This window comes from Phycodurus eques, chromosome 23 (genome assembly GCF_024500275.1).
Source record: "Phycodurus eques isolate BA_2022a chromosome 23, UOR_Pequ_1.1, whole genome shotgun sequence".
NCBI lineage: Eukaryota > Metazoa > Chordata > Actinopteri > Syngnathiformes > Syngnathidae > Phycodurus > Phycodurus eques.
The window spans coordinates 3,357,264-3,378,532 of NC_084547.1; the positions used below are offsets into that span (position 1 = coordinate 3,357,264).

Sequence of the window (21,269 nt, forward strand, 5' to 3'; positions counted from 1 at the left end):
TTTTTTTTTTTTCATATGACACGCAGTCACACATACAAGTTGGCAAAGGTCTTCCCATGGAGGCTTCACGTGTTGATATTGAAAAACAGATGGGAATGAAATCATCGCGATTCCAAAGACGAGCCGTGCTGGCGAATGTGTGCGTGCGCGTGCGCGCTCTTTGCGTGTGTTGACCCTGCCAATTAAATCCACATGCTGCCCACACAGGATTACTTACAGGGCAACGACACACACGAATGCATTTTATGTCGGATCCCAAAAAAACAACCAAACAAACAAACAAAAACAAAAAAACGCAATTTGTGCCACAATTGATGGATGCTTCCTTCCTTGGCCCCCCCACAACAAAAAAAAAAAAAAAAAAAAAAAAACTTCATAAATGGCTCTGGTGTTTTTTTTGTTTGTTTTTTGCATGACTCTGGCAAGAGCGAACAAGCCCTTTAGATGAGGTAATAACAGCAGCGTTATTTATTTGCTCCGAAGATGAAAGACTTCTGAAATTGCATTGAATTCATCGATGACACTGCAGGAAACACGATTAACCGGATAACGTTTTCGTACAAAGTTTAGAATCTGAAAGTATTTCAACGGGAGGTCTTTTATTTTATTTTTATTTATTTTTTTTGGGGGGGGGGGGTTGATTAATTTTGGCAAGAACAACAGAAGCGGCTTAATGGCGTCCATTATTATCATATTATTATTATGAGCCGCCAATTGCGCACCAAATTGGTTCGGTTCCGGGAATGATCATATTTACAGAGCCGCACCATTACGGAACGGCAATTACAGAAATGCGAACACATTTCTATGGATTGCTTCTGATTTAAAAATCAGTCTCGTGAATTGTAAGAATAAAAACATTTTATTTCTTTTTTTTAAAGATTTTTTTGTTTCATGGAACCTTTAAACACCAGCAAAAAAATTTTTATTTTTTTTTGACCCACAGTAAGTTTCGCAAATGCGCATTCAGGCCGAACTTATCTTTTTTAATATAAATACAATTTAGCCGCTGTTATGGACAAATCAAATGACAAATATGAAATGATCACCATTTTTTTTTTTTTTTTTTTTTTTTTTTTTTTTAAATGTCTCTGTTTTGTTGTGCCCAATAAAAGCAGATGCAAGCGAGCGGCTCACCATGCGCGTCCTCCGAGATGGTCCTTCTCCCCCCGCAGCGGTGCCCTCGCATCCAGCCTGTGCACGCGTCTGTCTGCTGTCCTGCTGTTTAAAAAAAAAAAAAAAAAAAGAAGAACAAGAAGGAGGAGCAGGAGGAAGAAGAGGAGGAGGAAGAAGCAGAGGAGTGGGGTTCCCAGGACAAAATAAGAGGGACTCGCTGGAAGGAGAGGAAGTTTACGCACAATGAAGTGAGTCCACTTATTGACTTGCTTTACATTTGTTTGAATTCGCTTTCAATTGCGCGTGGAAATTTAGCGCTTTGAGCCTTTGTTTGCTCTCTATTATATGAAAATGGGTATCGGCATTAAAATATCGAGCGTGTTCGTTTCATTGTTACAGTTTTGAAATGAAGAACAAAGTCAGGATTTGGATGAAATTTTCAAGCTTATTATATTTAGATGTATTCCCCCCCTCCACACACACACACACACACACACATACACACCTTGTGAGACATGAATGCAATATTGGTCACACTAATAGTCATTCATAATTTCACAACACATTGCGCTTTGTGCGTATTTATTTACATTTTTTAAAACCTTTAATTCGCTGCTAAACTCGAATTCAAAAAAGACATTTCTTTCCGTCTCCGACTCCATTTGCCGCACCTTCGTTTTAGAAAGTGTCACAGGAAAAAAAAAAAAGGAAAAATAACCGCCTCATAGGTCTTGTTATCCTCACTTTTTTTTTTTTTTTTTTTGTATTCATTTGATTTATTTTTCATTTTGCCGCAATTATATCCGAGTGGAATTGGAAGCTAATTGGCGGCATGCACTATATAGCAGATGGTTGTCAGATGTGAAGCAAAGCTGATGCAGATGGAAATGTCAGGTGGAGTGAACACTTGATTGGAGAGAAAGTTTCTCCCCGAGAAAAGCCATAAAAGTGATTGATGGCTCCACCATCAATGTTTCCCCAGGTGTGCTTCTTCACGCATGTGCGTGTCTGCCAGTTGCGGTGCACTTTTTAAAAAAAAAAAATTGTAAACGAATGCTATGCTTGGATGCAGGACAAGTGCGATGGGGGGAGAAAAAAAAAAAATCAGCCTGCGAGAAAAGAAAAAAACAAAACAAAAAAAAAACGAAACATAAATGTTGGTGCTCTTCATGCGTCAATCCTCGAGCTATTTACGGTGCGATTTGGTTTGTTGGATGGATCAAATTGAAAGAGGACGCGTCAAGTATTTGGTTGAAAACAATGAAAATTCAATTTAAAAACAATCATCCTGTGGTAAAAACCACTTTTTACCCTCCAAAAATGGAAATAAGTGCATATAATTGTTATTTTATTGTTGTCTTTTTTTCCATTTCTGAGTTGAAGCCATTTTTCTTATGACAACTACACATACAATTTAACATTGTCATGGAACTTATTCTGGATCCTTAAGAACGCACAACATTGAGGGGGGGAAAAGTACTTCATTTGCTCGTGTACATCGGTTGCATTTAATAGACGTCATTTCCCTCTTCAAATAATCATTTACGTCGCTTTACGATATTATTAATCATGTGCAACCGATGAGCAAATTCAATTCAAAGGATGTTTTTTTTTTTTTTTTTTTTTTTTGCTGTGTTGAATTATGACCTCGATTTCATTTATGTAGCTAAAAAAACGTACAGATTTGTAATGTTTAATATTTTTCATGTTTAATATGAATAATTTTGTGTTGCCGTGATGCCCCGTGTGATCGAATGAAGTGTCAATCCGTTTTTTTTTAACATGACTAAATTCAATCGAGATCACTTTAGTTTTAATTTTTGCTTATGACGCCCCCCTCTGGCCGCCTATGTTATGACTAGTGTTGCCTGCATCGGCCTTTCAACACATGAAAACATCTGAATGAGGACCTACTATCTTCCCAAATTAAAACATTAAAAAATAAGAATCCAGTGATTTTTTTATTTTTTTATTTTTGTGGGGACAAATTTATTTCAGCTGTAAAAAAAAACAACAACTTTCTTTTCCCCTTTGTTTTTAAATGCTTTTAACTAATTCACTGGCAGTCTTCCCAGTTAACATGGATATTTGACTTCTAAAGCCGTCAATGGCAGTGAATGCGTTAATCATGTAAAGCACATTGAGTTGTGTATGAAATGCGCTGTATAAATATATTTGCTTTGCTTTACATATTCCACTTGCGGTCAACTATATATACACGAGCCAAAACGATTGTAATATTTCCAACATGTTCACGCGCCGGTTCAACATCGCTGCGCTGTGCGGCGGGTCAAAGTTCGCCGGCAAGTCTCGTCGCCTTTGCGGCGTTCTCGCTCGCCGCGTCTCCCTTCCACACCTCCTTGAGACATTCTGCACCGAAGAAAGCAAACATGAGCACGGGACAAGAGCTAAATGCTAACGTTAGCCCCCCCAAAAAAGTCTCGGGTGCAATTTCAGGGTTGATCAAAAATGCAGAACTTTTCCAGGCGACCGCTCAACTTTGGAATGTTTCTGCACTTTTAGTGGTGTAGTCTCACAGGCAGACTTTACAAACAATTGATTTGGTTGTTTTCATGACAGTTTGCCTTGAGACAGTGGTATGATGCAATATTTATTTTTTTTAGACTTATGAGAATTTCACTTGAACTCGATCATATGCACATTGGTCAAGCTCCCTCCCTTTTATTTATCTATTTTTGTTTAATTATTTTTGAAGTGCCATATTGGACGTACGAAGTGGGTTTTCCTCCTTCTTGCCGGTTTCCAGCACTTCCTTGGAGGGTCCGCTTCTTCCCAGGGCTTCCTGGAGCTCCACGGTGAGAAACTGGCACACACAAACCAAGTACTTTTAAAGCAATTACTTGACTACTAGTGCGAAGTTCATGCTGTAAATTATAATAATAATAATTTTATTTTTATTTTTTTGGGGGGGGGTAGGGGGTCACAGGCTCATATCCCTGTGACTACAGCGCCACTTAGCGGTAGCCGGCGAAAGATTCTCAAAAGTCTTACCTTCACATTTATTCGGTAGCCTTGCGTCGTCGTCCGCTCGAAAAAAAGCGTAGAAATGGAGCAAATAAAACGGTGCAACAAGGACAAGTTTCATCGTAGTTGCTGGCGAAATGGCGGCATCCAGTGGCGGACTACTTTTCCCAGTGGAGCCACATCGCAGGACCAAGTACCCTCTGCCCAAGTGCACTGCGCATGCGTATATATTCACTCGTGTTTCGTCTTCTTCCTCCTTGCGTTGCAAACTTGAATAATACAATACCGCCACCTATTGATGTGGAGTGATTACTGCTTTGGCTTGCAATCGAAAATGTTGATTTTCACCAAACAAAACAGACATTAAGTTAACATAAGAGCTTAATTTGCATATTTGATCTACTACTACTATCCTCAACAATTAAAAAAAATATATCCGATGATATTTTGCTTGTTTTCTCTCCTCTCTCTTTCATATTTTACACTTCAAAATGACACGTTGAATCGATTACATTTCAGTACATAGCTCACATTTCCCGTTTTCCGACAACAAAAATAATTGTACAGTATTTAATTATTTTTTTTTCATAAATAGTTTCTCACAAATTTGTTCCGTAATTATTCCTTCAATATAAAAATTTAAAAAACGTGGCAGTTTTAACCACAATTGCTGTTTTTCCTTCTATATATTCAGCTTTATAGGTCGTTCATCACTTCATCAAAAACATAGAAAGTTTTCCTTTTTTGACTGAAATGTGCTTTTATTGTGCTATAGTTCTTTATGTCGTCACTATTCTGCAATTTCAGGGAAAAGGAGGCCGAGAGACAAAAACTCAAACTGCAATCTTTTGACAACGTCGTCTTTTCAGTTTCCTTAAATGCATGTTATGAGAATATTGTTAAGATTTTTATTACTATTCTTGATTATTGTTATTTTGGGTTTCTATATATAAAGCAGAGCACATTTAGACAGCCGATCATTGACGCTCGCATCGACTTTATATTTGGCAGTGAAGTAGTTAAGAGTCTTCACTTTCTCATGTGTCATGGGGCAACACACATACACGCACACACACACACACACGCACGCACGCACACACTGGATGGAAACTGATACCCAGTTCGCCATGCGGCACACGCTCAGCAATGGAACAAGCAAAAAGAAAAGACAGAAGAAGATACTCTTTGCAGTGCTGTTGTGTGAGGTGAAAACACTGCGGAATATGACTTAAATTAGAACACCAGAAGCAGCAGTAAGTGATACACCCGCGCACGCACACACACACACACACACTCTGTCTCCTGGAAAAGCCATTAAAACTCATTCCCTGCCAACATTCCCAGTTGTAATGGATATTTGACTTCAAAAGCCGTCAATGGCAGTGAACGAGTTTTAAGCAGCTTACGCGTCCACACACAGGTGAGTGAGGCTTAAAGTGCTCATCTCGAGTATCTGAAATTCAAGTGTTTCTTATGTAATTGTAGCTTGTTACTACTGTGATCAACGGTGTGTTATGTCACCTTGTGTATGACTGTCTTTTGTGTGTGTGCGTGTGTGTGTGCGCAGATGGATAGAGTTCCGCTGCAGAGTGAGCGACACCCAGAGCCAGCTTGCGACACATACATAAGACAGTGGCACAAAGTCTGTCACAACTTCATCCCGGAAGCAATGTGCATCCCCCCGGCCGGGAACGTTTGCCATGCAGGCCTGAAGCGACACGTTTCAATGTGACGCATGTGGAGATGAATCCGGGAAGCATCGCAGGAGAAAGGACTCGGCTGAATACGAAACAGAAGCGAGGGATGAATTAGGACATCTGAGCGAGTGGTTCCCCCCCCCCAAAAGGTAAACATTTGCTTATTTTGATCAGCTGCAGTGGTGCCTTGAGATACGAGTGACCCAGCTTAGAAGTTTCCGAAATCATTCTGCTGATTTTTATTTTATGTATTTTTTTTGCTTAACTTTGGAGCACAAATTTAAGATTCGAGTTATTGTGCCACAAGCAGCAGCAGTTTGGAAAATGGTGACCAATTCATCAAAAATGAGGCATCGAGCGAATTAATGTCCACTCCCAGGTGAAGTTTACTCGAAAACTAAACAAAAATAATTATACTTTGTGTATTTAAAACAGCCAAACAAACAATCTTTTTTTTTTTTTCTTGCTAAACACTTTATTCTGATTGAGATTGCGCTCATGTAAAAACAATTAAACAGATTCATTCATCAGTTTTTTTTTTTGTTTGGCGAAATTGCCCCCTGAGATTAATGAAACTTGATGAATAAATCTATGTAATTATTATTCCACGAACCCGATATTAATCAGAATATCGTCTTTATACTAATGGGGGCAACTTATTCTCGCAAAAAAAAAAAAAAAAAGAAGGAGAATTTAGCTCCCATTTAAGAACGGCCCGCCACCTTAATAATCACATATAATGGAGAATGCCCTTGACATGCTAATGCTAACAATTAGCATCGATAGTCACAGTTTTAGAAGCCACAGATATTTGAACACAAACAGTGGCGCAACACCTGTAGACGAATAATTTAGCAACAGTCGCAGGCATGTATTCCTTATTCTCTTTGAAAAATGACAAATATTAAAGTGTTTTATTGAGTCACTTACAGTAGTAGTAGAAGTACAACTCTTCTTTATTTTGGCAAACTAACATTCGCATTTGTTGACGTCAGCAAAGAAGAGCGGCAGCATAAGTGCTGCCCGCTCACCGCGAGTATGACAGAGCGCGTGAGCGACTTCCAAGGTCAGAGCTTCCACAAGCTCCGGCGGGCGTGCCTCCGTCGCGGCGCCCTCTTCAAGGACCCCGTCTTCCCCGCCGCCGCCCAGGCACTCTTCTACAAGAGTGCGCCGCCGCCAGGGGTGACCTGGAAGAGGCCCCGGGTGAGGAAGGGTCACTTTGGGGGGCCGGGCCCGTCGGCGAGGTTCACTGAACTGGGCGTCTCTCCGCCTCAGGAGATCTGCAAGGACCCGCGTCTGTTCGTTGATGGCATCAGCACTCGTGACCTGCACCAAGGCAGTCTGGGTAACTGCTGGATGGTGGCCGCCATTTCCTGTCTGGCATCTGAGCCCACACTGTGGAAAAAGGTACTTCCTTTCCAATGTGGTGGCTTCAAGAAACAGCTTTGCATTGCTCGTTGAAGTTACAGCGCGACTGATTGGGCAAATTAGATTGCCATGGCAACACAATGAGGCGGAATTCTTATTGGACAAAAGAAAAAAAAAAATGTAGCATTAACTTACAAGTCCTGGAAGCAGTCCGCACCAAAATGCGGAGAATAGACTTGGGGATGAACGAATACAATTTGATGGAACAAATTAGGTTGTTAATGGTTTCCACTCCTGCTGCCAAGGTCATCCCCAACCACGTGGACCAGGAATGGAACCCGAAGCGCCCAGACTCCTACGCGGGGATCTTCCATTTCCGCTTCTGGCGCTTCGGCCGCTGGACGGACGTGGTCGTGGACGACCTGCTCCCCGTGAGCGGGGACGGCGTTTTGCTCTTCTGTCGCTCGGCCAGGCCCAGAGAGTTTTGGAGCGCCCTCCTGGAGAAGGCCTACGCCAAGTTGGTCACTCCGCGACCTCCGCCCACAACCCGATATCGCATACGCTGACGTAAAGTCACGTGAGTCTGTCGCGTCGTCTCACTGCTGGTGTCCTCGCAGGGTAAACGGCTGCTACGAGGCCCTGGAGGGAGGAAACACTGCCGAGGCTCTGATTGACTTCACCGGGGGCGTTTCGGAGCCCCTCAGCCTGAACCGTGAGACCCTCGGCCTGCACGGGGACCAGAGGAAGGCCCTCTTCCAGACGCTGGCCAAGGCCCACGAACGCAAAGCCCTCATCACATGTTCTATTCGGGTACACCTGGAATACATATTTGAAGACAAACTTACTCGTGCAGTTTTTTGTATTATTATTATTATTATGTTTGCAGTTCTTTACATGGGGCCTCTCGAAGTTCTGGAGTCACTTTGTGTGTATTCTAACAAAACCAATGGTCGCCATTCACTATCGGAAGTATAAAAACAAACAGATACCAGGTTAACAAATCAAATCTGATTTTCGTTCATACATGTGATATTTCGGGTCACACCAGGTGGTTGTATTAGATTGACGTGAGGATTATAAGTGGATCCTTGGGCCCCAAAGTTTAAGAACCCCTGACGACTACCAAAAAGCGGTGCAGTCCCAACGCGTTTGGACTCTCAACAGCCTTCAATTGTGTTGTCAGCCGGCTGAAGGCGAGACGGCGGAGTCGGTGATGGACTGCGGGCTGGTGCGGGGACACGCCTACGGTGTGACCGCGCTGAGGAAGGTGCGGCAGGGGGAGACGCTCCTGAAGGCAAGCGGAACATCGCGGCTCTTTTTGGTGCGCATGAGGAACCCGTGGGGGACCGCCGACTGGACGGGAGCCTGGAGTCAGCGGTGAGGGCCCGACTAAAACCTCTTGCTGACCTTAACCGGACAGTTTTACAATTTTCCTGTGGCCTTTTCTCACATTTGCAAGCAATACCTGACCATGGTGCAGTTTTGCACGAGTTCAGGAAATAGTTTGCGTTGTCATCATCATTTTTTTATTTTTATTTTTTACTGCGCAGATCCCAGCGGTGGCAGCAGATGAGCCGTGCAGAAAGGGAAAAGATGGGACTTGTAGTTCGGGACGTCGGCGAGTTCTGGTAGCGAGTTGTTTGTTTGTCTAAATATATATGTGCAAGCATAATTTAACCTACGTATATTATGGGTCATGTGATTTACCCAATAACAATAAAGACATGGCCCACTGAATTTCTGTTTGAAAATGAAATAATTTTTCCGACATGAGTATTTGAATTATTAGCGGTTGTTTTCCATCAAAAGGTCGTCATTGTTTGTAAGAAAAAAACTAAATTCTTAAGTCATGTTTTTCTCGTGTTTTGTGTGTGCCTGGATCCGCTCCTTCCTTCAGGATGGACTTTGAGGACTTCTGTCGCTACTTCACAGATGCGGTCGTATGCCGCCTGGTGGAGAGCGCTCCCCTGTGGCGCAGCTCCGGCTGGAGAGAGGTCCGCCGCTATGGGGAGTGGGCTCCGGCGCCGCCCCACCCCGGCGGGCCTCCGTCGGCCGTCTGCGCGCAGAGCCGGAGGAAGGTCGGAGGCCGGGAGGTCCACGTGGACAAGAGGAGCCGATGCGGAGGATGCATCAACCACAAGGACACTTTCCTGCACAACCCGCAAGTAAAGCAACGCTGAATCTCACACGTATGAACGAGCTCGAATGCAACGTTCGCCTCCTCCTTTTCCTCCTCCAGTTTATGTTTGAGGTCCGAGGCCACGAGGAGGAGGTGCTGATGTGTCTGCAGCAGGAGGACCGGAGGATCCGGAAGAAGGATGGCGGAGGAGACAACCTGCCCATCGGTTTTGAGGTACTTAAGGTGAGCTCGCCCAAAAAGCATTTTAGGGAAGCGGAGTTCATGGAAAGCTGTTTCAGCATTTATTCCATATCCTCGATATCCAGCTTAAGGTTGAACGACTCAAAATGTGTACTGGCCAACCTCTTTTTATGTCATTGTTTTTATTTTGACTGAAACTGCTCATTCGTGGAACAGAAGTGAGTTTTTTTGCAAAGAAATATACAAGAAATATAGCTGCACGGCCTTGTGCTAATTAATAGCGAGTTGACACGAAGCACAATGCAGTCATTGCAAAAAAAAAAAGAAGAAAAAAAGGCAAGTAGTGCACAGTTTGCTTCAGTTGGACCATCTGGTATGCCGAAGTTGTCGGAAAAAAAAAATGCTCAAACTTTGTCCCCCCGCCTTCAGTCAGAGGAGAACCGCTGTAGCCGGGTGCAGCGCGTGGTGGAGCAGGCGGCCAGCTCCGTCTACATGGACTCCCGCAGCGTCACGCTAAAGGCCACGCTGGCGCCGGGCTGCTACGTGTTGCTGCCCACCACGTATCTGCCGGGAGCCAGCGGACACTTCCTCGTGCGCCTCTTCTGCCATTCACGTGTCCGGCTCAGGTGCCACATGTTGCACGCCTTTTGCATTTGTTTCATTTTCATATCATTTGAGCAATAACGGCAATGACATTAAAAAAAAAACAGTTGTGTAATGCCTTTTCCCCATGCGCGTGCATTAAGGGAACTGAAGGACGACTTGCCGCCTCCCACCTTGTTCCAGTGCTTTTTACCTCAGCCCACCGTGGTGACCACAGTCCACCTACTGAGGGCCACAGGACTCTGCCCTCCCAAGCAGACGGGTAGCTCCTCCGCCTTTTCGATAAATTCATGCGGTTAAGGAGTTCAACTATAGCGCGATCCCTTGAGATACGAGTGACCGGCAGTGAATCAACTCACTTCGGGACGAGCAGCAGTTTGGCTACTTCTGAAGAATTTTTCAAAAAGGACACCAAGAGATAATATAACAGTACTCACAGGCATATATTCTTTATCCTTTGTGAACAATGACTAATATTCCTTTTTGGGGGAAGGCTGGAACGGATTAATAGCATTTCCATTCATTTCAATGGGAAAAGATGACTTGAGAGTGTTTTGAGTTACTACGAGCTTGGTCACGCAACGAATTCAACTTGGATGCAGTTTGTCATCTAGACGTGCATAATAACTGGCCACGGTGATTGTATTTTCAGCCACAAAAGTTGAAGTCACATGTATTCGGAACTGAAAAATATAGTATTGCACTTTAAAATGAAATCGACTTATGAAGATCGAGGAATTATTACCACTCCATTTTTGCCATGATCATAATAATTCTTTAAATTCTCCTTCGTCCCCACCACCATAATGTCTTCCATACAGTATTGTTTCACTTTCAAATTCATCCTGCGGGCTGGAACGTACTGCCTCGTGGACCAGTTTAGGCACGTGGGCCGTATGCTTGACACCTCTACATTTTTTTTTTTTTTTTTTTTTTTTACCTTTACGGCTGAACTTTATTTGACCTTCTCTCCTTTCAAGTTGGACTGCATTTTAGATTGATCCTGAAATTTCATCCGGAAGCCCACTAGCTCCCGAACTTTTTTTGCGGGTCGATGAAAACGTAACTTTCAGTGCGACGCCCCCTTTTGAAATGGGCTGCTGTATGCCCCGCAGCTCCAGATGTCTACGCCATCATCCGATGCGAACGCGCCACTGTTCGGTCTCGGGTGTCGAAAGCCGAAGAAAATCCTGAATTCCGCGTGAGGGCCATCTTCTACAGGACATATCCCGATGTGCAGATCTCCATTGAGGTTGGACATCATCCGGTGACAACGCGCTTTTGACATGCGTTTGCTTGTTGGATTTTTAGTGTGAGAGTGTGTGTGTGTGTGTGTGTGTTTGCTTTGCATACAGCTGTGGAGCAGAGGCCTGCTGTGGGACTCCATCCTGGGCCACGCACGACTCCACGCGACGGCGACCGACCAGAATCGAGACCACGCCGTGGCTCTGCGGGGCGGCCGCTCGGGTTCAGGGGGCCGCGTCCGCGTGGAGACGTCCTCCAGCGTCTGCCTGACGGACTTGTAGCCATCTCGCAGCCTCGTCGCCACGGTAATGAGAACCGCGCAGTCCTCTGGAGCATTTTTCATATTGAATATTCCGAAATGTGAGAGGTTCACACTAAATGCCAAATCCTTGATCCTGCTGTACATTGACTGTCCAACGAACTGTTGTTTTCTTTCCACGGGTCATTAAACCAAGATGTCCTCTATAAATAAACAATATTGTTACTCCGTGTTCCCGTCTGTCATTTTGATAGACTCTGTAGGTTTTGGCGAATTTTACACGCTCAACTTCCATTTGGAAAACATTCGGACGCAAATCGTTCCGAGCTTTACGACCTTACCTAAGTTGGACATTTTCACTTAGGGGTGTACTCACTTTTGTTGCAACAGCCTTTCAAGTGAATTTGTGACCTTTCAGGAAAGAGTGTCTTTTAAATGCGCTACAGTTGTGAATTGACCAATCGTGTAACATACTATTGCAATTCTGAGTGGATCTTTTGGTCTTACTCACTCACTTCTTTCCCAAATGCGATTTCTTTTCTGGCTCAATACTTATCATTAAATTACCCTAAAATAGATGGCACTTGATTATATAATGTTTTGTATTAATGACAGCAGCATTTATTCAAGCATTGCAGTTAAGCACTTTAAATAATTAAACAAATGTTCAGATGGATTTAGTCAATCACTTTTTTTTTTTGTTTTGTTTTTTTTTTAAAAGTAGTTTTTGTTGGTTTGGGGTTAAAATAAAAATAATAGGATAAAGAATTCATGCATCACCTGACTGCGGGCGAACCGCCCTCGCTGATGTCATCATTTCACATCCGGAGTACACGAGCGTGCGCGACTCAGTGCGGTTGGAATTGGAGAAGGCGGACAACTCCCAGCCGAACCCTGCAAGAGGTCATCAGTGCCGGCTCGGGTAAGCGGAGTGGAGAAACGCAGACACGCAGGACATAAATATGGAGATTGTTGGACGTTTTGGGGAGAAACTGGAAGGCTGTGCTGGTGTTTAAGTGGGGTGTGGTACTGAAACTTACTCCTGAAAAGCATAAGGGCGAGGCTGTGTTGCTGCAGTCCGTGTTTGGTGAGAAAAGACTCAACCATGTATTATATTGCTTCTTTTTTTTTTTTTTTTTTTTACATTGTTCATTGAAATCCCCCTGCAAAAAAATAAACAAAAGAAAAAAAAAAAACTTGATTTCTGAAAACAGCACTGTAAATCTCGTCGTTGTTGTTGCCACATTTTACTCATTCAGTTGGTGTAGGTGTATGAAAACTTGCTCCCACGATCCACAAGTGGAAAGTCGGCATACCTGAACCACACACGTACACGCACACAAGTCATTTTGGTCAAACCGGCTCGGCAGGGAATGTAGTCTGACCGGTTCCGCGCTCCATCTTCTGTCGGATCACGACGGACTCTGACTTAGGTCAAAGAAACGCCGCATAACTGTGTTTGCTGCTTAAATGTAAAACAAACAAAACCGGGAAATACTGCTGCCGGCAAAAAGAAAATGCCTCGTACAGCATACTCCCCAAAGATGCCGTTTTGTTAGTCGAACTTGGCTGGACCACGTTTCGCTCCGGCCAACCACTCAGAGGAAGGACAAATCCTGACATTGTGGGACAGCCAGCTGAGCCTCTGAGGTTGAATTTGAAAACTGGTCCAGTTGCTAGTTAAGGGGAAGTTGGTGAGCTGGCGCGATTGATTCTGAAGGCAGATTAGATGGACATGACAACACGTTGAGGCTGAAATCTGATTGGACATGTTGTAGGTTTGATGGTCATCATGTCCACCGCGGCCCCCGTGCACCTCATCCGCAACATTCCCCAACCGCCGACACCCGTCCTAGGTGAGCCCTTAAGTGCTGCCCGCTAACGAGTCGAGTGCCAATCCTGAAGCTCTCCTTGATCTCCCGCAGTGGCCATAAAGGTGCTCTTGTGCATCATCCCAATCGCCCAGATCGCAATGGGTGAGCGACACCGCGACCCCCGAGTAACCTTGAACGCATCTCCTGAATCATTCACGTGAATTAATTTGACGACGGCCACGGCAGGCGCGGTGCACCTGGACGACTGCCCCCGCCAGCGCTACATTCCCGTTTACCTGATCGTGGTGGGCGTGGTCCTGATGCTGCTGGTGCTGTTTACTTGCCTGCCCTGCGCCCGGGAGCCCAAAGAAGGCCCACCGAACCCTCTCTGCCGAGTCAGCCTGGGCTGGAACTCTCTGCTGGCGTTGTTCCTCATCTCCTGGTTCATTGCCGGTGAGTGGCTCACCTTCTTTTCTCCACTCCCAAACACACATGCGACACCTAAAGCATGCTATTCAGCATTCACATGCTCGTATCTCAAGGCTCCGCTGGACGAGCACCCGAACAACTCGGCGCACTGGTAGGATTTCAAAATTCTTTCCATCTTCTTTCCTCCAGGTAACGTGTGGATCTACTCAATTTACAAGCCCAACTACTACAAGAATGTCACAGGCACTGAGCCCTACTGTGACAAAACGCTCTACCTGTTCGCCTTCTGGACCACGACGCTGGTCTACATCGCGGTGGGTCTGTTCGTGGCCCTCGGCTTCCTGGTCCTGGTCTGCCTCTACATGTGCGGCCAGGCGGACCCCGATGACTACATCTAGAAGCCCGAGGACCTTTCACCTGACCGCAGTGCGGATAAGGAGCGTGCCGCCGAGACTGCTGGGTAATGAGCTGAGCCGCTGATTTGATCTTTTCTGCAGAATTAACACTTTGATTTTATTTTTTTTAATCATTCAAATTTGGCAAGGTTGTGAACAACACTTTTCACTGTGGTGGTCCACACATTTACACATCATGTTCTTTCCCCGGTGTCGTGTTACTTGTTCGTTTACAAAGTCTCAGGTGTGAATGAGGTGCAACGGTGTTCAGTTTGTGTCATTTCTTGAATATTGTCCCTCGTTTATTGCGGGGGTGACGTTCCAGAAAACCCCCGCAATAAATTCGATCGACACAGTCGCAACCAATTATTTATTATATTGTGATACAAATTCACTTGAGGTCACCATCCACACACTCTGCACAAGTACAAGAATTAGTACCGTTCCTCACACTGTCGGTCCTGTCAATGTCGTCAGCGAAAATCATTACGGTTACCCAGAACTCATTGCGTTGATGTTTTTGAACTACAGAACCGTTGTTGTAGAAAATCAAGCTCAACGTTGCTCTTGACTTGTATTTGTTCCCTGTGAAATTGTTATGAGCATGTGCATTAGCTATTTGTTCGTATTTGTGAATTTATTTCCTAAAACTCTGACTGTGGCTTGTGTTTTAAACAGTGGCTTTCCGGTCATGTCCTTTATATCCTCAAGCAATTTGGTGATTTTGACCAAATGTATGAGTTGAGATGACTTTGTAAGGTTTCTTTTTCCGCAAAGACGACTAGCCCAATTGACATGAAGTGCGTCATTCCCGCCACGTTAAAATCATATGGTCAATCAAGCCAACTGTCACAGAGAGTAAATGCACTACACTGACCCGTTGAAAAAAATATATGCGATGCGCTAAATCCGCTATAAGTGACGTGTGAGATACTGAGGGATTACTGTAATAAAATATTTACCAAAAAATGAAGAGTGTACTTCCTTGTCGCTGTTATGTTTTCGATCTAAATGAAACTGTGATTGTTGATTCAAGAAGCTTTAAAAAAAAAAAAAAAAAAAAGAGGACAGTACACAGGACACAATAATGGCGAAGTACAGCTGTAAATAATGACGACGACGATGATAATCTTCAAGTGGGATGTCAGAGAATTTTTGAGTGAAATAGTGTACGTGTACGGGAATTCATTGTGTCAAGGAATTTCGCCGACACGAGCTACGTCATACCATGTTCAAAGCAATACGACACACAGTAACTTGACATTTTAACCAGAACACCGACATCACACACTTTATTGTTTTTTTAAAACATAATTTACATACAAAATAAAAAATATACTCATGATGTATGCTTTATTTTTAGGTATAACAACAAGAATATTGGTGGATATTACAATATATTCATGTTTGTGGTGTGTCTCTCCCCCCCCCCCCCCCACCCTATGATTGGCTGAAGTGGCTGTGATGTCAGCATGCTTTACCCATCAGGGCGGCGAGGGCTTTGGCGTGCACCGGCTTGTACAGGAGGGTGAAGCTGGATGGGCTCAGGAGACCTTTGCCCTGGGGGTCCACTTTTCCCATGAGCACGTAGTTTTGTCCTGGAAAGAAACACAAGACGGAGGCGGTATTATTGGTTGCAGGATGTCCGAGTCGTTTGGGGCGGAGGATGGAAAAGCTCGAGCGACAGTAGCGCCGACTTTGGGATCGAAGGGGATCATAAAATGGAGAGTGAGGGTGGTGCTACGCGTGGTGAGCAGAGAGCAGAGATAGGGTAGGCTCTTGACAATACGTGTTTTCTAACTCAACAAGCGAAGGGCCAATTGACTTGGGAGGACAGTTCACAGTGGCGGGCGTGAAATGGCGCACCGGTGACGATCCGATCCGATCCATTCTATTGCTCAACAAGTGGAGCAGGCACCAATGATCACCCGTACCTTTGGTCAGCCCCGGGCATCTCTTGCAGGTCGAGATCAGTTTGATAGTCGTGGCCGGTCCTGCTTTGGTGATCTTCAGTTTTCCTGCCTTATAGGCTTTAATGAGAGACACTTCCACTGTGGCAGAACCTCTCAGACCAGGGATCACATCCGTAACTTTTCCTGTCACCACTAAGAGGCGGGAAATAGCGTTGCATGAATTAGGACAGAGTGGATGGAGCCTGTAACGGGGGCGCCGGGTTTTCGCACTGGCTCACCGAAGTCGTTGGGGCAGAAGTTGGACAGCAGAGTTCCCGTCCTCTTGCAGGCTTGCGTGCACAAAGGGTTCAAGGGCAAAGCTGTGGCACAAAGCAAACAGCCTACGAATAAAGCAGTCGTCAGCAAACCTTTGCGAGGAGATGAGGCGTCTACTCACGTTTCTTGCTCACCGCCGGCTTCTTCGGGACCACCTCGCTCAGTCCAGGTTTGGGCGTCACTTTAGTTTTGGGCGTAGGTTTGACTTTTGGTTTACTTTTCGGGGTGGGTTTGACCGGTTTGACGGCTGCTTTGGGAGTGGGTTTGGTCTTGGGTGCAGGCTTGCGTGTCGGTTTGTCGACTTTGATGACTTTGGGTTTGGGTGAAGGTTTTGTTCTGGGTTTGGGTGTAGGCTTTTTCACAGGCACTCTGGGGGTGGGTTTAGCCGTTTTGGGCTTAGCAGACGGCTTGCTCGTCGGTTTGCGCGGCGAAGGCTTTATTGGAGTCTTCACGACTGTTTTTTTGGCAGGTTTCGGGGTGGCTTTAGGCTGGACGCTAGGCTTGGGTTTGGGTGTGGTTTTGATGGGTTTGGCTGTGGTTCTGATGGGTTTGTTTGGCTTCACGGCCGGTTTCCGTGTCGTGGAGGGGGTCTCGGATCGATGGATGAAGTCTCCCCCGGCGGTGGGAGTCCGGGAGCCTCGGGGCACGCTGTTATAATACGCCATGAAGCCATCCGAGGTCACGCTGAGGTCGGAGACGAACTGGACGAGGAGCTGATTTCCATTGGTCACGATCGTCCTATGGGGATGAGGGCAATCAAATGCAAAAAATCTAATTAGAGTCACAAGATGGAGCCAGAGAGGGCAGAACATTTTTTTTTTATCAAAGATCATTTTACACGCTACCACTGTCAGGTCATACTGACAGGTCTGTAGATATGAAATCATTTCGCCTCTTAACATTAAACTCACCCCGGTATCCTGTCGCCGCAGAACTTCCCAATTCGCCTGGAGTCGTCTCTCTCCCCCCCGTTGAACAGAGCCACGTAGTCATAGCGACAGTACGTGTCCGGTTCCAGGTCCAGCTTCTCAAACGTCACCTCGATCACCTGCCGAAAACGCGGCGACACGCCAACGCAAACTGTGACGTTAAATAAATATGAAGCGGGCCGGTGGGGCGTGTTTATTTCCTGAAACCCGGCGCTGCGATACAGAGCGGCGCATTTACCGCCGCTCTCGGCCTCGCTTCCTAATTCTTCAATCTCATGGCAAACACGAGCGTGCACTCATAAGGGACTCTTTGACTGGAGCTGGAACCTTTCCTGGAGACGGGCCCCCTTTCGCAGGTATGCTCCTGCGGACGCTCCAAAGCACCGCGTTTACCGCAGCTGCCTACGATTTGGAAACTTATATGTGGAGTTACCTAAACTTGTTTGTCAAACATCCAGTGGGGGGAAGTAGGAATACTTCTTTACTGTACTTCAGTAGAATCTTCAGATCTCTTTACTCGAGTTTATTTTTCTGATGACTTTTTACCTTTCCTCCCTGCATGTGAAAACAGATAGAGTTGGTGCCTTGAGATGCGATATGTGGCTGATTTCAAATAAATACTGTACACTGGGTGCAATTCTCTTTGCGTTTGTTTCGTTTGACAGTAAACTTCAAACGGGAATGGCATTGAACAGCTCGAAGCCTCGTTGGTGATGAAACGTGGACTCTTTTCCAGAGTTGTGAAGCGAGTTGTGTTGCGTTCACTGCCATCTCAACTTTGCATTTCCAAGTCAAAGCAAAACAAATATAGAAATAAATCGGCTGCATATCGAAAAACTCATAAATCGGGTCACTCGTATCGCAAGGCACCACTGTATCAGTACTTTTCTGTCCATTATTATTCCTACTTTTACCAGCGTATTTCTTTTTTGACACACATATCTGAACTTCTACTGAAGCACAGTGCGTGAGTACGTTTGCAACCTCTGCAAACATCTCACTTTTCTGTCTTGGTTCGATTCATTTGATTGACCTTACATCCTAATCTGAATTGCAGCGTCAGAAACAATGTAACCTAAAAGCATTGAAATCTCGAGGCGTTAGTCTGCTCACGTTGCTCGGCTCGACCGAGATGTACCAGGAGCAGCTGATGCCGGCTGGGTAGTTGGAGTTGGGCCAGTTGGGCGTCTGGACGGATCCCTGGGATTTGGTCAACCGCCCGCCGCAGAATTGATTCTCTGCGGGAGGAAAATGTGCCCATATAGTAGTCTAAATATATTTGGAACCGCCGCAAAAATGCCACCACACCTTCCACATGCGGCTTCCCCGCCCGGAAGTAGGCCAAAAAGCCTCTCCCGCCCGTGGCCTCGTCCGACACCATATCCAGCATCATCGTGTTGGAGGTGGACATGAGCGCGCCGGGCCGGAACGTCCCGCAGAAGCGGCCCAGCTTCTGAACCAAGCGCGTGTGGCCGTTGTAGACGTCCAAGTAGTCGTAGCGGCAGGTGGGCTCGGCCTCCATGTCGAACAGGCGGAAGGACAGCATGACCACGTGACCTTCTGGGACCTTGAAAGACCAACGATGCTTTTTAGTGACGCCAGCTGTTTAAATTTGCCTGTGGCAGACAACGGGTTGACTCGAGCAGATGAGTGAGGACGAGAGAAGCAAAAAGGATTTGTGACTCACAGTGATGTACCAGGTGCATTTACTGTTGGCTTTGTAAGGACTGGGGAAACCCTCGCTGGCCACGATGCCCGAATCGACGACCAGGTGACCCCCGCACTTGAAGACGGGCCTGAGGGAATGGAGAGAAGCAGAAATGCGGTGTGACTTAAAAAAAATAAAAAATAAAATAAAATGGAGCGTAACGAAACACGGCGCCTGCAAACGTTTACACGCGCGCCGCAAACCGCAGCGGCACAGTATGCCCCTGTTTCCTGCGCGGCCACGCGTCGCTAAATACAACAACAACAACAAAAAGCACAGACTCTGAAATGTACAAAGGTGAAAATGTATTTTCACTACCCGTTTTGATAACACCGGATGAAAAACTGATTTCGGGGGCCTTTTCTGATGGAACTTGAATGGGTGCTGCTGTTTTGTTTTTGTCGAGTTGTTTTGTGCGTGTGTGCAAAGAATAAAGTACAGTAAAGCCGCATTTAGCCAGTGGAGTCCCTCCCTGTAACAACCCACAAGACATTTGCAACTTTGTCACACGTTGTATCCTGTCGCTTCCAGGTGCTTTCTGTATAAAGTCCAGCAGGCGGAGATAATACTTCTACCCTGACCTTTGACCTGCCCTTTTGACCTTTACTAATGAGACAACTTTTTGGGGAACTTTCAAACATTTCTCAGCCTTCAGTACGGTGGATTGTTCAAAATTGTGGTTCAATTTGGACGGAAAATAGTAGGACGATTTATTTTTAAGCTAAGTTACCATGCAAGTCTGTCTTTGAAAAAACAAGCCAACCACATCGTGTGAATGCTGTAGCCTGCAATTTTTGCCACGTGCGCACACGCGCGCACGCACACACATAGCCGATGACCTGCGCACAAGTGGCTTTGAGCGCCAGGCTGCCACATATGCAAATGTGGCAAAGACATTTTCTGTTGCAAGACCAGTTTTAGACCTCACCTGGTGTAGTTGTTCTGACTCTGAGCCGCCGTCCATCCCAGCACGAACGCAGAAAGCGCACACACGGTCCACACCCTGACCTCCATCCCGCTGCCCTCTGAGATTCGGAAAGACGGCGGCGGCGGTGGTGAGGAGCGGGAAGGAGGGACGAGCAGGGCAGAGGGTGGAGAGGAACGGAGGAAGTGATGGCTGAGGATCTTGGAGGTTCATGTGCAGTGATGCGATGTATGGGTTTTGCGTCTGTGTGTGTGTTGTCGGACAGCGTGCCAGTGTCTTGTGTGCGCGTGTTTTTATTACACCACCGCACGACAGTCAAGCCTTTCATTTGCTCCCACTGCAGCTGAAGTCTTGGAAGTGCTGTGAAACATTGCGTTGACTGAGGCCCCCTAGTGACTGTGACGACGCCGCGGTGGTCCATCTATGCTAAGCTGTTTGGAGCGTTTATTCCATATCAGCTCATAAAGCAACAACGTACTCTAGCGATTAAGATGCATGGCTCCATGACGCAATAGAAAGTTTAAAGTTTAAAAAATAAATAAATAAATAAATAAAAAATATTTTGGATGCCGTCCACATCACGCACATGCCAGAACTAGTCCATGGTCCTTAAGTTGGTTATCAAGGAGCTCGAAAAACACATTTTGTTTCCAAATCCACTACGGTAACGTTTCAAAGACATTTGGCGAAACGTGAGTCAAATTTGTTCGCTCGCGAGTTCCTGGCATCGTGTTGTCGCTATCGTAAAGAATCCACACATGCAGTGGATTTGGTGTGCCTAGTTAGTCAAAACAAGGCCATTCCTTTTGTCTTTTTTAAGCTGTGGCTGGTAACCACAGCTGCATATCAGAGCGGGGACAGGGCCCTGTATAATCGAGCTAGAAACCAGCTTACTAAAGAAATTAACATTGCAAAGAGGATCTATGCAGCAAAGTTGGAAAAACAGTTTAGCGCGAACGACTCGAAATCAGTCTGGCGTGCATTCCGATCGCTGACTAATTACAAGCGACGATCCCCCCAAGCTGAGAACAATAGCACACTAGCCGACGACTTGAATACCTTCTATTGCAGATTTGAAAAGGACAGTTTCACTCCACACACCACCCGGCTGCACCCGCGACCACAACCGCACCTCTGACTTCTGCGTTAACCATCCATGAACAGGATGTGAGACGCATCTTCAAACAACAGAAGATTAACAAAGCAACAGGACCGGACCATGTGTCCCCATCCTGCCTCAAAGTCTGC

At 45.6% G+C, this 21,269-nt stretch overlaps 3 protein-coding genes across 4 annotated transcripts; 2 read left to right on the top strand and 1 right to left on the bottom strand.

The window, feature by feature from the left end:
* The first annotated feature begins 5,250 nt into the window (after nucleotides 1-5,250).
* LOC133397775 (calpain-5-like) lies at nucleotides 5,251-11,817 on the top strand. Its single transcript, XM_061669062.1, has 14 exons — nucleotides 5,251-5,354; nucleotides 5,669-5,947; nucleotides 6,794-7,001; nucleotides 7,074-7,205; nucleotides 7,472-7,683; nucleotides 7,784-7,976; nucleotides 8,350-8,543; nucleotides 8,717-8,794; nucleotides 9,064-9,331; nucleotides 9,406-9,528; nucleotides 9,916-10,112; nucleotides 10,233-10,351; nucleotides 11,205-11,341; nucleotides 11,445-11,817. Exons 3-14 carry the CDS (start codon nucleotides 6,837-6,839, stop codon nucleotides 11,613-11,615), a joined length of 1,989 nt encoding a protein of 662 aa, XP_061525046.1. The 5' UTR covers nucleotides 5,251-5,354; nucleotides 5,669-5,947; nucleotides 6,794-6,836; the 3' UTR covers nucleotides 11,616-11,817.
* Nucleotides 11,818-12,339: 522 nt separating this feature from the next.
* On the top strand, nucleotides 12,340-15,204 carry LOC133397817 (transmembrane protein 272-like). Of its 2 annotated transcripts, none has more exons than XM_061669144.1 (5): nucleotides 12,340-12,515; nucleotides 13,372-13,449; nucleotides 13,519-13,569; nucleotides 13,654-13,860; nucleotides 14,026-15,204. In XM_061669144.1, exons 1-5 carry the CDS (start codon nucleotides 12,365-12,367, stop codon nucleotides 14,232-14,234), a joined length of 696 nt encoding a protein of 231 aa, XP_061525128.1. In that variant the 5' UTR covers nucleotides 12,340-12,364; the 3' UTR covers nucleotides 14,235-15,204. The 2 variants fall into 2 exon arrangements, with proteins under 2 accessions (XP_061525128.1, XP_061525129.1); XM_061669145.1 differs by lacking the exon at nucleotides 12,340-12,515 and adding an exon at nucleotides 12,522-12,680.
* Nucleotides 15,205-15,685: 481 nt separating this feature from the next.
* Nucleotides 15,686-21,124, bottom strand: pcolceb (procollagen C-endopeptidase enhancer b). The gene is made up of 10 exons (XM_061669147.1): nucleotides 21,081-21,124; nucleotides 20,025-20,121; nucleotides 19,076-19,184; nucleotides 18,697-18,955; nucleotides 18,502-18,626; nucleotides 17,371-17,507; nucleotides 16,581-17,197; nucleotides 16,423-16,503; nucleotides 16,166-16,336; nucleotides 15,686-15,829 (listed from the first exon to the last, which is right to left on the bottom strand). The coding sequence occupies exons 2-10, from the start codon at nucleotides 20,108-20,110 to the stop codon at nucleotides 15,699-15,701; spliced, it is 1,716 nt and encodes a 571-aa protein (XP_061525131.1). The 5' UTR covers nucleotides 20,111-20,121; nucleotides 21,081-21,124; the 3' UTR covers nucleotides 15,686-15,698.
* Between the last annotated feature and the right edge of the window lie 145 nt (nucleotides 21,125-21,269).

Coding starts and splice junctions, on each gene's coding strand:
- LOC133397775 (XM_061669062.1), top strand. CDS start 6,837: ATGACAGAGCGCGTGAGCGACTTCCAAGGTCAGAGCTTCCACAAGCTC. Junction 7,977..8,349: donor TCATCACATGTTCTATTCGG/GTACACCTGGAA, acceptor TTGTGTTGTCAG/CCGGCTGAAGGCGAGACGGC. Junction 11,342..11,444: donor ATGTGCAGATCTCCATTGAG/GTTGGACATCAT, acceptor CTTTGCATACAG/CTGTGGAGCAGAGGCCTGCT.
- LOC133397817 (XM_061669144.1), top strand. CDS start 12,365: ATGCATCACCTGACTGCGGGCGAACCGCCCTCGCTGATGTCATCATTT. Junction 13,450..13,518: donor ACCGCCGACACCCGTCCTAG/GTGAGCCCTTAA, acceptor GATCTCCCGCAG/TGGCCATAAAGGTGCTCTTG. Junction 13,861..14,025: donor CATCTCCTGGTTCATTGCCG/GTGAGTGGCTCA, acceptor TCTTTCCTCCAG/GTAACGTGTGGATCTACTCA.
- pcolceb (XM_061669147.1), bottom strand. CDS start 20,110: ATGGAGGTCAGGGTGTGGACCGTGTGTGCGCTTTCTGCGTTCGTGCTG. Junction 16,504..16,580: donor GCCGGCGGTGAGCAAGAAAC/GTGAGTAGACGC, acceptor TTTGTGCCACAG/CTTTGCCCTTGAACCCTTTG. Junction 16,337..16,422: donor CTTCTGCCCCAACGACTTCG/GTGAGCCAGTGC, acceptor CCCGCCTCTTAG/TGGTGACAGGAAAAGTTACG.